Source organism: Cetorhinus maximus, chromosome 1 (genome assembly GCF_964194155.1).
Source record: "Cetorhinus maximus chromosome 1, sCetMax3.hap1.1, whole genome shotgun sequence".
Taxonomy (NCBI): domain Eukaryota; kingdom Metazoa; phylum Chordata; class Chondrichthyes; order Lamniformes; family Cetorhinidae; genus Cetorhinus; species Cetorhinus maximus.
Window position 1 is genome coordinate 90,148,869 of NC_135879.1, and position 18,297 is coordinate 90,167,165.

Genomic DNA, 18,297 nt, shown 5'->3' on the forward strand with positions numbered 1-18,297 from the left:
AACTCCCTATTGGTGGAAGAGTCAAGAACCAGAGGTCACTAATTGAAGGTGAAAGGCAAAAGAACCAACAGCAACATGAGGAAAAGCTTTTACACAGTGAGTGGTTAGGATCTGAAATGTACTGCCTGAGAACATGGTGGCAGCAGTTACAATTGGGGTTTTCAAGGGGGAATTGAATAAGCACCTGAAGAGAGAAAATTTGCAGTGCTACATGGAAAGGGCAGGAGGGTGGCCAAATTGCTCTTGCAGAGAAACGGCAGGGACAGATAGGCAGAATAACTTTCTTCTGTGCTGTAGCAAGTCTATGATTCTATGCTGCCTTCCTACCTGCTTTCAGAAGCTCACTGAACACTGTATTCTTCAACCAGGCCTTTCTTCACCACCCCATAATGCCCCTCTTGTTTTCTGTGAAGCACTCAAGCATTCAGACTCTGAACAGCCTGATACACGAGTTGCTGTTTGCGAAAGGTGAAGTTGACTGTGCACACCCTGCGAAGTGTACTGTGATTGGGATTTTGATATGTGCAAGAAATGGCTCAGAATAACAGATTAATTGATTCTCTTCCAATGGGGAAATACTCAGGTAGCACTAGCTCCTTCTTGAAGGTACTGCCACAGTTAGAATCTTACAGGGGAACATCGTCTTTGAACACCTTCTATTATACTGTGGTTTGTCAAGTCTTATGCATACAAACGCACCACCTACTTCAAATATTAAAAGATTTGTTACTAACTACCAAGTTAAAAATAAATCTTGAAAGTATGCTAATTTGTCCAGATATCTAGATCCAAGGTTTGATATAATTTGTCAATGGATTAAACTATGCAACAATATATTGTTAAGTTTGATGAAAATTGTTAATGCATTTTAGGCATTATATTATTGGATAGAATGCACTATTTACTTGCTGCTTGAACTGATGCTATAATAAGGGACCTTGGTGTGCATGCCCACCGGTCCCTTAAGGTAGCAGGACAGTTAGATAAGGTGGTCAAGAAGGCATATGGGATACTTATATTCTATGCCTTGGCTAATAAATGCAAGAGCAGGGAGGTTATGCTGGAACTGTATAAAATGCTGGTTAGGCCACAGCTAGAGTATTGCACGCAATTCTGGAATCCTCATTATAGGAAGGATGTGATTGCACTAGTGAGAGTGCAGAGGAGATTTACCAGGATGTTGCCTGCGCTGGGGAGTTTTAGGTATGAGAGATTGGATAGACTAGGGTTATTTTCCTTGGAGCAGAGGAGAGACATGATTGAGGTGTATAAAATTATGAGGGGCATAGATAGGGTAGACAGGAAGGAGCTTTTCCCCTTGGTAGAGGGATCAATAACCAGGGGGCATAGATTTAAGGTAAGGGGCAGGAGGTTTAGAGGGGATGTGAGGAAGAATTTTTTAACTCAGAGGGTGGTGGGAATCTGGAACACACTGCCTGAAAGGGTGGTGGAGGCAGAAACCCTCATAACATTTAAGAATTATTTGGATGTGCACTTGCGATGCCATGGCATACAAGGCTATGGGCCTAGTGCTGGAAAATGGGATTAGAATAGTTAGGTACTTGTTTGACTGGTGCAGACTTGATGGGCCGAAGGGCCTTTTTCTGTGCTGTAGACCTCTATGACTCTATAACTAACCCTTGCCAGCATGTTTTTTTTTTGTTTGCCCCAAACTCAAGCATTACATTCTATATAGTTTAAACTCATTTTCTCTTACTCACCTGAACTATTGGTGTGCTCATCCCTCCATTCTGCCAAATCCAGTGAATTGTTGGGATAAATCCATACACAGACACGCAGCAAAAGATGAGTGCACGCAGGCTGTACCACTGCTGAGTGAGGTAATACGGATGTATTTGTGCAAAGAATACTGCCAGTATCATAGCCAGCACCATTATTAAGTACACCTGTCGCCAATACTAAACACAAAAATACAATCAAGTCTTATACAAATTACTGATCTATTACAAATGGTTCAAGGTTAGAAACCTCACTATACATTTAAAAAGTATTGTAATTCAATTAATGTGACACTCTGGTAATTGAATGTGGTAGCATATTTATGGAATTAGTGATTACCAGTAGATTTGTTTATTCAGCTAAGTGATAAGATACAAAAATACAATGATCTAATTTAGGATCATTTGATCATTTGCATTTAAGACACCAAACCTTTAACGTAGTGAGATCACTTCACAGGAGCATTATAAAACAAAGTATGAAACCAAGCTGCATATGGAGATATTAGGTCAGATGAACAAAAGCTTGCTGAGAGGTAGGTTTTAAGGAGTGTCTCAAAGGAGGAAAGTGAGGTACAGCTATAGAGAAGAGCTTGGGGCCTAGGCAACTGAAGGCATAACTAGCAAAGTGGTCAAGGTACCAAGAGGCCAGAATTAGAGGAGCGTAGATATATCAGAGGGTTGTGGGGCTGAAGGAGATTACAGAAATATGAAGAGACAAGGCCATGCAGGGATTAAAAAACAAAGATGGGAATTTTAAAATCAAGATGTTGCTTGACCAGAAGTCAATCTAGGTTAGCAAACACAGGGGTGATAGGGGAATGGCACACTGGTATTGTCGCTGGACCAATAATCCAGAGACCCCAGGGTAATGCTGTGTGGACCCAGGTTCGAATCCTACCACGGCAGATGGTGGAATTTGAATTCAATAAAAATCTAGAATTTAAAGTCTGATGATGGCCAAACCATTGTCGATTGTTGTAAAAACTGGTTCACTAATGTCCTTTAGGGAAGGAAATCTCCTGTCTTTACGTGGTCTGGCCTACATGTGACCCACAGCAATGTGGTTGATTCTTAAATGCCCTCTAAACAAGGGCAATTAGGGATGGGCAATAAATGCTGGCCTAGCCAGCGATGCCCACATCCTATGAATGAATTTTTTAAAATGGGACTACAGCTGTTTCCGATGGGCTGAGGCAGGGGAAGTCATGGAGATGGAAATAGGTATCTTAGCGACGGTGCGGATGTGAGATCAGGAGCTCATCTAAGAGTCACATGTGACACTAAGGTTGCAAACAGGCTGGTTTAATCTGAGACTGTGGCCCTGGAGAGGGATTGAGTCAGTAGCTAGGGATGGAGTTTGCAGCGGGGACCAAAAATAATGGCTTCAGTCTTCCCAATATTTTAAAATATTATAGAGATAATTTACACTTAGCAATTTAATGTGCTGCACAATGTTATTCACCATTCCACAACTCCAGCACATTTGAGAGAGGGTAGCTTCTCCTATTAACAAGCAATACATTTCTCAATGTGATCCTGTGGTTTTGCTTTTCTGTGGTTAGATATAGCATGAATTTCAATCAAGGTTTAATTATCATTTGATTAGTGAAGAGAAATGTCAAATATTACTGTTCATCATTGTGGGAAATCAACCCATACAAAGTTTAAGCATACTAAGCAAAGTAAAAACTCACCTCGTTACAGTAAAAGGCATAGAACACCGCAGGGACATAGCAGCCCAAAATCCCAATGGCAATACCAGCATAATCGAGGGCCATCCAGCGCCGATTCGCTTTCTCAGAGCGATGGCAGCAGAACAGGTGATATCCCACTGAACATAGCATGCAAACCTACAAACCAAATACTCCAGACTAATTGCAAGGAAAAGAAATGTAAGAATACTTAAATATTTCAAAAAGCTGCCTAGCATTTAACTGTGCATGCAAAATGATTTCAATGCCTGTTCAGTTTACAACTTTTAAGCAAATCTCAAACTTACATTGCAGTGATGTAATGAATAAGCAAACAGTTTCTGTCATAAGCAAAGCATGCTATTTGTCCAGGCAAGTTTGGCTGAGGACACCTCGACCTAGGCCTTGGTCAATGTTCAGAGCTGTGCTCCGGGCCCTGTTTATACCTATATTTATAGGTTATACTTGATATCAAGGAATCACAAACAAGTGTCATTGACAATTCCACGTGTTTTCTGTCAGGCAAAAACATATATCCTTGTCCTCATCACAAGAAGTGTATACCTATCAGAAGTCCAGAACCATGGAGGTTCCCCCCGTGGATGGTCACCATCTACCTCCCTACTCCTTCACCATACTTCTGTACCTTCACTATGCCTCTGGGTGACCACCTCTGCAATGCATCTCACATTTCAACATATACTGCTGAGTGCAGCCAGCTGGTCCTGTAGCTCATTAATCCTCTACTCAAGTAAAACAACTTTGATCATGGTTAAGAACATACAAAATAGGAGTAGGTTATTTGGTCCCCTTGAGTCTGCTCTGCCATTCAATAAGATCATGGCTGATCTGACTGTGGCCTTAACTCCACTTTCCCACCTGGCCCCATAACCCTCGACTCCCTTGTCAATCAAAAATCTGTCCAACTCAGGCCTGAACATATTCAATGATCCAGCCTCCACTGCTCGATGGGGGAAAGAGATTTCCAAATACTAATGACCCTCTGAGGAGAAATTCCTCTACATTTCTGTCTTAAATGGGAGACCTCCTGTTTTGAAACTATGCTCCCTAGTTTTAGATTCCCCCAGGAAATGAAACATCCTCTCAGCATCTACCCTGTAAAGCTCCCTCAGAATCTTATATTTCAATAAGATCACTTCTCATTCTTCTAAATGCCAATGAGTACAAGCCCAACCAGATCAACCTTTCCAAATAAGGCAACCTCTCATCCCAGGAATTAGTCTAGTGAACCTTCTCTTAACTGCTTCCAATGCAAGTATGTTCCTCAAGTAAGGTGACCAAAACAATGCACAGTACTCCAGGTACTCCAACGTCCTGTACAACTGTAGCAAGACTTTATGACTTTTATACTTAATCCACCTTGCAATAAAGATTAACATTCCATTTGCTTTCCTGATTACTTGCCGTATTTGCATGCTAACTTTTTGGTGACTTATGTACAAGGACACCCAGATTCCTCTGTACCGCAGCATTCTGTTGTGTCTCTCCATTTAAATAGTATTCAGTTTTTCTATTCTTCCCGCCTAAGTGAACAACCTCATTTTCCCACATTTTACTCCATCAGCCAAATTTTTGCCCACTCACTTAACTGATCTATATCCCTCTGCAGACTCTTTGTATCCTCCTCACAACTTGCTTTCCTACCTATCTTTGTATCGTCAGCAAATTTGGCAGCAATACAGTCCCTTCATCTGAGTCATTAATATGGATCATAAACAGTAGAGGCCCCAGTTACAGTTTGCCAACCTGAAAAAGACCCATTTATCCTGACTCTGTTTCCTGTTAGTTAGCTAATCCTCTTTCCATGCTAATATATCACCCTCAACAGCATAAGCTCTTAAAAGGTTACCACAAAATTATGTGGCATTTTATCAAATATCTTTTGGAAATCTAAATACACCACATCTACTGGTTCCCCTCTATCCATCCTGTTTGTCAAAGAACTGTAAAAAAATTTGTTATGCACTACTTCCCTTTCAGAAAACCACACTGTCTTTGCCTGATGGTATTGTGATTTTCTAAATGTCCTGCTAACAGCACTTTAATAATGGATTCTAGCATTTTCCCAATGACAGACATTAGGCTAATTGGCCTATAGTTTCCTGCTTTCTGTCTACCTCCTTTATTGAACAGATGTGTTACATTTCGGGTTTTCTAATGTGCTGGGACCATTCCAGAATCTAGAGAATTTTGGAAGATTACAAGCAATGCATCCACCACCTCTGCAGCCACTTCCTTTAAGAACGTAGGATGCAGGCCATCAGATCCAGGGGACTTGTCAGCTGTAAGTTCCGTTAGTCTTCCCATTACTTTTTCTCTGGTGATACTGATTGTTTTAAGTTGCTCCCTCCTTTTTACCTCTTGATTTTCTACCATTCTTGAGATGCTTTTTGTGTCTTCTACTCTGCAGATGGATAGAGAATATTTACTTAAAGCCTGTGCCATTTCTTTCTTTCCCATTATTGATTACCTAGTCTTGCTCTCTAAGGAAGTAACGCTCACTTTAGCTACTCTTTTCCTTTTTATATACTTGTAGAAGCTTTTACTGTCTATTTTTATATTTTTTGCTAGCTTTCTCTCATACTCCAATTTCTCCCTCTTAATTATTTTTTTAGTCATCCTTTGCTGGTTTCTAAAATTTTCCCAAACTTTTGGCCTACTACTAATCTTCACAGTATTGTATGCCTTTTCTTTCAATTTGATGCTGCCCTTAACTACTTTAGTTAGCCACAGATGGTGTATCCTTCTGGTAGAGCCTTTCTCAATGGAATTAATCTTTGTTGAGCGTTATGAAATATCTCCTTAAACATCTGCCACAGTTTCTCTACCATTTTACCTTTTAACATATTTACACAGCCCACTTTAGCCATCTCTGTCATCATATCCTTGTAATTGCCTTTATTTAAGTTTAAGACACTAGTTATGCATCCACATTTCTCAAGCTCAAACTGAATGTGAAATTCTACCATGCTATGATCACTCTTGTCTACAGGATCATTTACTATAAGGTCTTTAATTAATCATGTCTCATTATACATTACCAGGTCCAAAATAGCCTGTTCTTTTCTAGGTTCCAGAATCTGGTATTCTAAAAAAAACCGTCCAGAATACACACTATGAACTCGTCCTCCAGGTTATCTTTCCAATTTGATTTGTCGAATATTAAATTCTCCCATGATTATTGCAGTACTTTTCTTACAAGCCTTTATTTCTTGATGTACACTTTGTCCTACTGTGTAGCTACTGTTAGGGGGCCTATAAACTACTCTCCCGTTACTTCTTTCCTTTGCTATTTCTTATCTCCACCCAAACTGATTCCACATCTTGATCTCTTAAATCAAGATCATTTCTCACTATTGTATTGATCTCATCCTTTATTAACAGAGGTACCCCAACTCCTCCTCCTTTCCTCCTGTCTTCCGGAAATGTCAAATATCCTTGAGTATTCAGGTGCTAACCTTGGTCACCTTTAAACACGACTCTGTAATAGCTATCATAACACTTATTTATTTCTACTTGTGCTATCAATTCATTCATATTGTTATGAATTTGATGAGCATTCAGATAAAGAGCCTTTAATTCTGTATTTCTATCATTTTTGCGTACTCTGACCTTATTTGCTGGCGAACTCTTTTGTTTGTATGTTCTATCCCTTCCTGTCACACTCTGGTTATTATTACAAGTATCATTAGCCTGCACTATTGTCTTGTCTTTTCTCTTTAATTTTCAAAATCTCCCCTCACACGTGAACTCTCCTGCCCACACCACCACCCACCCCCCCAAGCTCACCTCCCTTCCCACCTCTCTACAGCCTTAGTTATATGATTTACCAGGACACTGGTCCCAGCACAGGTCAGATGAAGGCTATACCGAAGGTATAGCTCCCTCTTTCCCCAGCACTGGTGCTAGTGGCCCCTGGATCGAAACCCATTTCTCCCAGACCAATCTTTGAGCCACACATTCAACTCTCTGATCTTATTTACACTATACCAATTTGCTCACGGTTGAGGTAGTAACCCAGAGATTACCAGCTTCGTGATTCTGCTTTTTAATTTAACCCCTAGCTACTAGCTAGCTCATACTCACTTAGCAAAAAACTCTTCTCAGTCCTGTCTATGTCATTGGTACCCACATCAACCGCAACAACTGGATCCTCCCCCTCCAAGTTCCTCTTCAACCTAGAAGAGATGTCCTTCACCCTGGCACTGGGCAGGTAACATAGCCTTCAGGACTCATGCCCACAGCTGAAAATAACCTTATCTATGCCCCTAACTATAATATCCCTTACTAAAACCACATTCCTTTTAACTCTCCCCCCAACTTGAATGGTCCCCTGCACCACAATGCGGTAGTCAGTTTGCTCATCCTGCCTGCAGACCCTGCTCTTGTCCACACAAGCTGCAAGAACCGCAATTGCAAGGGCTGAGGCTCCTGCAGTGCCAACTTGTAGATCCCCATACTTGCCTTACTTGCAATCACACCCTGTAATCCCTGACCATGGACCAAATTTGAAGTACCTAGCCTAAGCTTCCTGTAACAAAGCGTCCAGATAACTTTCTCTGTCCCTGATGCATCGTAATGTCTGAAGCTCAAAGGCCAGCTCATCAACTCTGAACCAAGTCCCTCAGGTTACAGACACTTACTGCACATGTTGTTGCTGTGGATCGCACTGTTGTCCAGCAGCTCCAACATGCTACAACTGCAACACATCACCTGCCCTGGCATCTTTACTGAGTTTAATTTAACAAATTAGGTTTAGAAATATCAGTCAATGATTATCTGCAGTTATATCAAGTGGTTTAACTAGTTAAGCTGTAAATTTAATGCAATACTTATATCTCCCCAGTACCAATTTAAACTACTGTCTCCATTGATAAAGAAAAAATAGCTCACAACAACTCACCTACCTGGTCACCTAATTAATGCTTCCGGGCTTCAGCTCTCACACTGCTGTTTCTCTCTGGCTTCCTCTCTGACTACTCCTTTTTTGTTAAAGGGTTATAACAGCACCTCCTTCCTCACTGCACCTAATTCCCTCACTTACCAAATTCCCAGGTTTATACTCTGTCACAAGCTGCACTCAGTCACAAGCTGCTACCTTCATGCTTACCATGCACATCACTCAACCAGCTCCTAATCAAGCCATTTCAATGCTACTATTGACTTAATCAATGCAAACTAATTTTCTTTCTGATTGACATTCAGCTAACCCCAATGTTAATTCAACTATTTTAAATGAATCACCACTAGTATTAAAAAGATCATTCAGAAAATCTAGGTTCTGATCTTTGGCACATTGGAGAATAAATTATTTTCATCACTATGTATTCTCTATTCTGTTACTCATGATCAACGCCAATCTCTCACTACTTTTGCAAGGTAAGGTAGAGTTTATTTTGCTTAACAGTGAAAATATTCTGTATTAAATTACTGAATGGATAAAAGTTACTTTAAATATGCATAAACTACAATTTCTCTTCTCAGCCCACAAGGATAGCAAGGCAGAACAGAAGAGCAACCAGCAGCATAACAAGTTCAAGCCTGCTACCAAAAGGACCAATGTGAAGAAATAATAATAAATAAACCAAGCACAGTAAATTTGGTATTCTTCCAGTGCTGCCAATACAAACAGTATAAAACTGGAACAGTTTACGATGTTTAGTACATTTGAAAGCTACAATGCTGGGAAAATAATTTTTAGCTGGGGTGCCATTATGTGGATGGGACACTTGTAACTTATTACCAACATAAGAAGCAACCTGGATCAGGTGCAGAGTAGGTGCCACTATTCTGTCTCGTGTCCCAATTTATAATAAAAGGATAGTGAGATGGTCCTTCCAGAGAAATACTTGTCAGGTCACAATTTTAAGTCACTGGAATTTCTAGCACTCATGAAAGAAAAAAAATCATGCAATCTGATGATCCCTGCAAAGATATTTCTTCAATATACAAACATGTCTAAACAACTTGCCTGGAAGCAGAAGAGACAGATGGAATATATAACATAATCATCCCTAGAGGCATTTGCTTCAGGAAGTACAGTGGCCATGTCATAAATGCCAAGACTGAAGAACAGGAAAAATCCAAGTAGATGACTCCAGATATTCACCGTCTCATTCGATAAAATAAAAAGACTGCAGAGAGAAGTATTAAATTATTCCAATGCAAAAATGCTAGCACAAATATTTAGGTATCAAAACTCATTTCCTAAGTCTTCTGATGAGCTACTGTAGATAAAATGTCTTTACATGGTAACAAATGTACAAGATGTACCATTTCAGTACATTGCACTTATCAAATTATTAAATAATATTTTCATTATTGGGATAAGATCTTTAATATTTCCAAATTACCAAATTTACAGCTTGCAATTTAGCTTGAAGGAAAAGTGAAACAGAGACTGATTTTTATTCTAGAAATACATTTGTATCCAAATATAAATAAAACCTGGTATGAAGAGAGATCTTACTTGTATTTACTCTCTAACCCACCTTTTTAAGCACAATTTTGATGGTAGATAAGCTCTGTATCCATCTGTAATGTAAGGATTATCCTTAAGAAAGGATGGAATTTGTTCGTAAGTGTACAGACGGATGCCTCGTGGTACAAGAACAGGCCAATAATGGTAGTTTCCTAGTTCAATGTAGTGGGCACTTTTAAGCAACTTCTGAGGCATGATGCTGGAAATTATAAAGGTAAAAAAAGACAGGATTTTATCACAGATGGTGAATGTATATCGAATAGATTAAGTCAATAAAGTCCATTCAACACCATCTCATTTGAACAATCAAAGGCTCCAAAATAATTATATTCATTATACAAAAATAATTTACAGTTTGACTTAACTGTTTAATACAATTAATAAAAATTACAAGGATTAGTCTATCCTACAGCATTTGTTTTAAACATCTTGGTAAACTTTCAATGACTCTTTTCACCTCGAGATATTGTACCTTGTTTAAAATCGACAGTGTGGGGAAAAAAAACGTTACGATTTGATGCTGGAGCTCTGATATATTATAACCTTGAATTTCTATTTCCTCATGATATAAACGAATGCCATTTCTCACTTTAAGGGCGTTAAAAAATAGTTCAACAAACTAAAGGCCAACTCAATCCTCTGACGACAACAGCTGTTCTTAAATGACCAGTTATAAAGAATATAAAATGTTTATGTTTGAATGAAACCCCAGCAGCTTCACTGACTCAGGCTGATAGTGACACGTTCAGGGTCCAGAGAAGGAGCTTCTTCGCCAACCTGTCAGCACAACTGATATTTAGATCTCACCTTCAACCTAGTTAAAGCTGCCCACCAACCAGTAAACTAATCAACGAGTCACTTAACCAGGAACCGTCACCCGCCCGTTGGGAAATGAGGAAACTTTCACCTCGCGCTTCACGGCCGGCGCCGCGGCGACATCTTCACCCGGAGAGACAGCCGAGTCCCAGCGGCCAGGGTCCGGGCCTCCAGCCTCCAGCCCAGCGCACTCGGCTCTCCGCTCAACTCCAGCTCCACTCCGGCCTTGAACCGGATACGGTCCGTCCGCAAACTTCCGGCTCAACGAGAATCCCCCGGGATCCGGATTAAACTGACCCCGGGGCAGAGGGTGTGGGTGACTCCTGGATCCGGATTAAACTGGTTCCGGGATCCGGATTAAACTAATCTCGGGGGCGGTGACTCCTGGATCCGGATTAAACTGACTCCGGGGCTGAGAGGCTGACTCCGGGATCCGGATTCAACTAATCTCGGGGCAGAGGGGGTGACTCCTGGATCCGGATTAAACTGAGCCTGGGGCAGAGGGGGTGACTCCTGGATCTGGATTAAACTGAGCCTGGGGCAGAGGGGGTGACTCTGGGATCTGGATTAAACTGACCCTGGGGCAGAGGAGGTGACTCCTGGATCTGGATTAAACTGACCACGGGACAGAGGGGGTGACTCCTGGATCTGGATTAAACTGACTCCGGGGCTGAGAGGCTGACTCCGGGATCCGGATTCAACTAATCTCGGGGCAGAGGGGGTGACTCCTGGATCCGGATTAAACTGAGCCTGGGGCAGAGGGGGTGACTCTGGGATCTGGATTAAACTGACCCTGGGGCAGAGGAGGTGACTCCTGGATCTGGATTAAACTGACCACGGGACAGAGGGGGTGACTCCTGGATCTGGATTAAACTGAGCCTGGGGCAGAGGGGTTGACTCTGGGATCTGGATTAAACTGACCCTGGGGCAGAGGGGGTGACTCCTGGATCTGGATTAAACTGACCACGGGACAGAGGGGGTGACTCCTCGATCCAGATTAAATTGAGCCTGGGGCAGAGGGGGTGACTCCTGGATCCGGATTAAACTGAGCCTGGGGCAGAGGGGGTGACTCCTGGATCTGGATTAAACTGAGCCTGGGCAGAGGGGGTGACTCCTGGATCTGGATTAAACTGACCCTGGGGCAGAGGGGGTGACTCTGGGATCTGGATTAAACTGACCCTGGGGCAGAGGGGGTGACTCCGGGATCTGGATTAAACTGACCGGGGCAGAGTGGGCTCTGGGATCTGAATTAAACTGACCCCGGGGATTAAACTCCTGGGGCAGAGGAGCGTGTTGCGGTGAAATTGACAAATACCTCGGAGATCTCCGGTACGGTTTTCGATTGTTTATTCAAGCAAATGCAGGGAGAGCCTGTCTTAGCCAACCCAATCTAAATCAGTACTCTGCCCTCTGAGTTTGGACCGCGCTAAACTCCATATATCTTTCCCCTTCCGCAGTCGATCCTCCTAGGCTGAAGGCTACATTCTTCCCTCTTAGGCCGTGGCTCCTCTTTTTCAGAAGTACCTCCTCCTCCATACGTTCCGGAGCCTTAGCCAGTATTTGGGCCTGTTATTGCCTCCTCAAGCTACACATGAGGCATGTCAAGTACAACAGCAGTACTAACTGGGCTACTACCAAAATGTGAGAGAAAATCCTGGTCCATGAATGGATCTGTACATTGAGGCCCCAGGTAACACAGAGGTTCTTCCACCAAGTAGCATCGTCTATTTGCTCTATATAGTTATCTATACCCTTGCTCCTCTGTTGCAGTGTTGTAGGCCCTTTGCACCCTCTCAACTTCCTTCCGTATTGCAGTAAGGTGTTCAGGCTCAATCTGCACATTAACCATCTCCTGCTTGTAGATGTCCACCAGCTCCACCCGGGCTGGTACCTGCAGGTGCAAGCGCACTGTGACTGGTCAGTGGGCATAGGCAATTCCCATAGAGGTATTCTCGCTGTGATGTGGTAATACAATATCTCCCTTTTCCTAAGCATGTGACATAAATTGGTTCCATTGTAACCCTTATGGTTTCCATTGTACAATTGGCTGTTGCATTAAATCCACACCTGGCCTCTCCTGTCTCATATATTGGATGGGGGTACACTACTGAGGAGGATGCTACACTACATCTGTCTAAGGTAGCACCTATCCTGTTCCCCTCTATTTCTACTGCATATGATGGCATGTTGTGATAACTCACAGAATAATCTTCTAATTCTAATCACCCCTATGTTCTCCACCCTGTATAATGTACCTGGCGTCAGTTTTGGTAACACAGCGAATGCCAGGACCAAGCAACATACCATTTTTCACAACACATTCAGCATTCACAGAATCACAGTGCAGAAAAGGCCCTTCGGCCCATCGAGTCTGCACCGACACGTGAGAAACACCTGACCTACCTACCTAATCCCATTTACCAGCACTTGGCCCATAGCCTTGAATGTTATGACGTGCCAAGTGCTCATCCAGGTACTTTTTAAAGGCTGTGAGGCAACCCGCCTCCACCACCCTCCCAGGCAGTGCATTCCAGACCATCACCACCCTCTGGTAAACAAGTTTTTCCTCACATCCCCCCTAAACCTCCTTCCCGTCACCTTGAACTTATGCCCCCTTGTGACTGACCCTTCAAGTAAGGGGAACAGCTGCTCCCTTTCGGATACATGCACACCAAACCTCTGAGCTGGCAACCAGTCACACTGGCCCCTGTCTTTCTAGACAGGTTGGCCAGATGTTCATTTGTGATCCACAGGGGGACCTTTCCCTCATGTATCTCCCTTAGATTTTCTCACATCTGCTTGAGCATCCACAATCCATAGGTATTGCGGACAACATTTCGGGCTGCTTTCTGTGAGACATTATGCCCTTCATTAATTAATTAATAAATAGTCTCTGTGTGACTTTCCAATACAGTTGCAAGGCCTGCACTGCCCGGGTCAGATCTTGATCCATACCAAGTTGCCTGTCTTGGACTCCTTGTTCCTTTTCTAATATTTTCTTAAGTTGGGCACTTAATTTGTGGAACTTATGGCCTACGAGACCAAATCAATTGAGTTTGCTACTGAGGTTCCTGTATTAAATATTGTGACAGTGTCATCCACCAGGCTACACTTGATCCTTTCCTAGGAGGGGGTGCTCATGCATCTTCACTGTTATACTGGGCTACTTTCTTTAACGCTCATTTTAACAGTGCCGCGTACAATGCCTGAGTTTTAGCCAAACACCACAGGGGTAAACCTATATCTGATATATTTAGGACCATGGGTACCAGCTCAAAGTGCACATTATCATATAACACCTTTGTTTTCTCTTACACTAATCCATTCACTGGACCTGTTTCCAATTCTCGGCAGGCTAGTGCAATTCATTTGCCAGGTCCCACAGTGGGTTGTCTTCTGTTCCTTCACGAAATATCTGGTGTACACGGATACCATTGTGACCAGTATTCCAATGCACATAATGACCCATGTTTCAATCTGTAATGATATAGTTAATTTCTAGGATCTGCCTTCATCTCCCTGTGAAGTAAATAGATCAGCCGTTAAATGACTTGTGATCAATGTTTCCAACACCCCTTCCCCTTCATGTCAATGCAGGGGCAGGTATCACTTGTCATTATTACCTCACATGGCCCTACCCACTTTGGTGCACAGTTCTTCTAGGGCCCTACTTTTACCATTATCCACTCTACTACATTGGGCACTCTCATCCTCTCCATGCCTGCTTCCATTTCCATATCTCATATTATCTGCTGATCTTTGGCCTCCTGCCGTAACCCGTGCAATGTTGTGATATGGAAGGCGGTATTTGCCAGGCAGACCAAATCAACAGGGGAAACTTGGCCACACTATCACAATGATTTTGCAAATTGTATTTATTACGAGAAGGCTGATGCACTGAAGTCAGAAGTAATGAGCCCACTACCATCTTTAGAGATTTTAAAGATTAAGTTAAAACATTTATTACCAAAAGAAGAACAAAACTTAAAACTCACAAGACTACAGTTACACAGTTATAACAGTTCCCAAAATTTCTACTTAACCTGACTCCCAACTACACACCCCCTTTAAGGCAACAGTCGAAATAGATGCCAAATTTATAAAGTCATCCAGCAATATTACCACAAGTACCCACTGGACAATGGACTTCCAAAGGCTTTTAACACAACTTTGGTTAGTGGAACAACAAACTTATGCAGGGTGGCTAGAAGTTTTTTCCCCCCAAGTGTGTTTCACATGGTGCTCCTTTCAAGACCTCACATGGCCACACCTCACACAGCCTTCCATCCTTCTTTAAATATAATTTACCCCTTTTGATTTATAAACCCCATTGTTTCCACTTGTCTTTAGAAACTACTTTTCCCAGAATATAAAAATCTTTCATGTTCTCATTATGGTCAGCACTTCTGGGAAAAATCAACATAATAACCTTGCCTTATTTATCTTGCCAATTGTAAACATTTTCCATGTCCCTTTGAAAATCAAACACCTTTCCCGCTTATCTAAAAATGCAAATTTCATTCACACCTTCTCTGCTGAGACCTCACCATAGTTTATTCATCTCCATTTCAAATGCTTGTTTTACACCTAACTCCTTTGATAATTTAAACCTTGCAGTCTAATCATCTCTAGTTTAATTAAATTAGCCACACACACAGAACTACACATACATCCAAACATAAGCCTGTTTTAATGTATCGCACAGTAATATTTGGAAAAATATGATAGATCCTTGGCAGCAATTGTTTGCAGTTTCCTCACAAATCTCTTGGCCCTTTCCCTCATGGGTTCAACTTCATTCCCAGTTACAACGCCCTCTGGAAATCTCATAGCCCTTCCTGTCATTAGCTCATACAGTGTTAATCTGGTTATCCTATTAAGTGTTGCCCTTAATCCCATGATGATGCTGGGCAACAAATCAACCCATCCTTTCCTTGTCTCTTGGATAGCTTTGTGGCTAAATCTTTCTTCAGTGCCCTGTTCATTTGCTCAACCAATCCTGAACTTTGTGAGTGATATGGTATGTGGAATTTCTGCTATATTCCCAATAACCTGCATGCTTTCTTTACTAGCTAGCCCATAAAAAGCATCCCTTGGTTGGAATCTATCTGTAATGGTATGCCCCATTTGGGAATTACCTCCTCTATCATAATCCCTATGCAGCTCTACTATGTTTACTTCCTCTGGCCCGATTACTGCTACTGCTATCTGACATTCTGAGACGTTTACGGCTGCCTCCTTGGCGGACTGATCTGCCTGCTGGTTACCTCTCTGAATGGGGTCTGTACTTTTCTGGTGTGCCTTACCATTTACCACTGCTGCCTTTAGTGGCAGCTTTGCAGCCTCTACCAGGTCTCTAACCACCACTTCATGTTGTATCTGTCCTCCCCCTGAGGTGACATACCCTCTATGATTCAATGTGATCATGTAGTCGTGCACTGCACCAAATGCATACCTATTTTCCATGTATATATTGTAACTTAGGTCCAAAAGTTTAGAACTTAAAAATGACTAGAGATTCATGCGCCAATGTGTTTTAGCTTTAGAGTTGCACTGAAAGTCACTTCTTTCTTTGAATGTCTTTCAACAACTGTAATTAGAAACTACAGAGAAAGGGTAAATTCTCACAAAACATACAAATGCCAAGGAGTTACACAGCAACCTTTCACAGTGATTCTAATCACTCAAATTCTCATTTTTGTCATGACTTTTTTTAGCTTCTTCTTCTTTAACTTACACCCATTTAATAGAACTTCGCTCAGAGACATTTCACACACGTTAACATTTACCATTCACCAACTCCTGAACGCACAAAGAGAACACCAGCGTAGATTTACACACACACACAACTTCTTTCCCTTTCGTCTTTTTCAACAGCACTCTAGACCGCGGTGGTCCTTCCAATGTAATTTTGACTAAATATTCCCTGACTCCTGTCCAAGTTTGTTTTTGGCATCAATTCTTTTACTTGTCTTGTTTCTGGACTCGCTGGCAGAATCTCAAATTATAATCATAATTGCTTTGTTCTCCCTATCCTTTTTTCCCTTACACCATGTCTTCTGGACTTCCAGGGCCCCATCTGGATTCCATTCATCTTTCTGCATGGATTTAATCTGTTTCTTATGTTTATTCATAACAAATTTAGTGATGGACTCCTTCACGCCCTAATTCAATTCTTCCTGATTTTTCGGGTACCCTGCATTCAGTTCGTTGAGTGCCCTATTATTCTGTGCCCAGTATGTCAAGCACCATCTCCACTCAGTGTGTCAGACCCAATTGCACTTAGTACGTCAAGCGCCCTAACCCAGGGCGCCCAAACCCCCACCACACACCTCTACCCTGAGTTCCCCATACAGATTCTTAGATACTCGCACATATCTAATCATCCGGTTTGCCTGCCTTAACTATGGGTGGTAAAAATTAATGTACTCACCCAACTTGCAGGACCATCTGAAGATTGATCCGAGTATCCTGCCGACTATGCCAATTATTGCGGTGAAATTGACAAATACCTCGGAGACTCAGGTATGGTTTTCAATCGTTTATTCAAGTGAACACAGGGAGAGCCAATTCAATCAATTCAATTCAAGTCAGTACTCTGCCATCTGAGTTGTTACATTGTCTTTTATACAGTTAGTCCCTGTCTTTTTATGACTGAGGATGTGATCTTAGTCACATAGTGTCACAATCTGTCACAATAGGTGCAAAGTGTTTCAGATCAACTGTCCCGCTTTGCTGTGTATCTTAGCATCCCAATGACTGACACCTTGTTATATGTAACCACTGTCACAATCTATCACAATAAGTGCTAAGCGTTGTAGACCAACTGTCTCATTTTGCTTAGCATTCTAGTGACTGACACCTATCTATCTATAGTCACTGGGTTCACACCTGCTTCGGGCTAGTTTTTGCTGTGTCCTTTGTCTAGGCTAACATATATCAAGTATCCCAACAGCCTTTGTTTTACAGGCTCCTACCTGATACGTTTTAATGCTTAAAACTGCTACTGCTATCATGCTGTGCCACTGCTATCCTAGGTTACTTCTGCTAATAAATGACAAACACTTTTTGCACTCTAACAATTTATCCTAGGATCCGGATTAAACTAACTCTGGGGATCTGGGTTAAAGTGACCCTGGGCAGTGGGCGACTTCAGGATCAGGATCAAAGTGACTCAAGGCAGGAGAGTGATTCCGGGATCCAATTAAAGTGACCGCAGGGAAGGGGGTGACTCTGGGATCTGGTTTAAGCTGACCTCAGTGCAGGTGGGTAACTCGGTTTATGGATTAAAGTGATCCCGGTTCAGAGGATGACTCCAGGATCCGGATTAATCTGACCGCCAGGCAGGCGACTGAGTAAGGTTCCAGATTAAACTGATCTCGGGCAGGGTTGGGTGGGGTGCTCCACGATTCGGATTAACTGACCTTGAGGCAGGGAGTGACTCCGGGATCTGGATTAAAGTGACCCTGGGGCAGAGGTGACTCTGGGACCTGGATTAATGTGACCCTGGGGAGGGGAATATAGTGACTCTGGGTTATGCATTAAA

General features: G+C 42.2%; 1 protein-coding gene across 9 annotated transcripts in view; it reads right to left on the reverse strand.

The window, feature by feature from the left end:
• Positions 1 to 12,518, reverse strand: part of paqr3a (progestin and adipoQ receptor family member IIIa) — a 49,287-nt gene extending 36,769 nt beyond the window's left edge. The window contains exons 1-6 of one of the 9 annotated variants that reach the window (XR_013576837.1): positions 12,067 to 12,518; positions 10,408 to 10,487; positions 9,946 to 10,134; positions 9,426 to 9,588; positions 3,437 to 3,592; positions 1,722 to 1,919 (exon numbers count right to left, since the gene is read on the reverse strand). Coding sequence is in view for 2 of the 9 variants with exons in the window: in XM_078543703.1 (XP_078399829.1) it covers positions 1,722 to 1,919; positions 3,437 to 3,592; positions 9,426 to 9,588; positions 9,946 to 10,130 (702 nt within the window). In the remaining 7 variants the exon portion in view is untranslated. The other 8 variants (XR_013576839.1, XR_013576843.1, XR_013576835.1 and 5 more) reach the window with 8 other exon arrangements.
• Between the last annotated feature and the right edge of the window lie 5,779 nt (positions 12,519 to 18,297).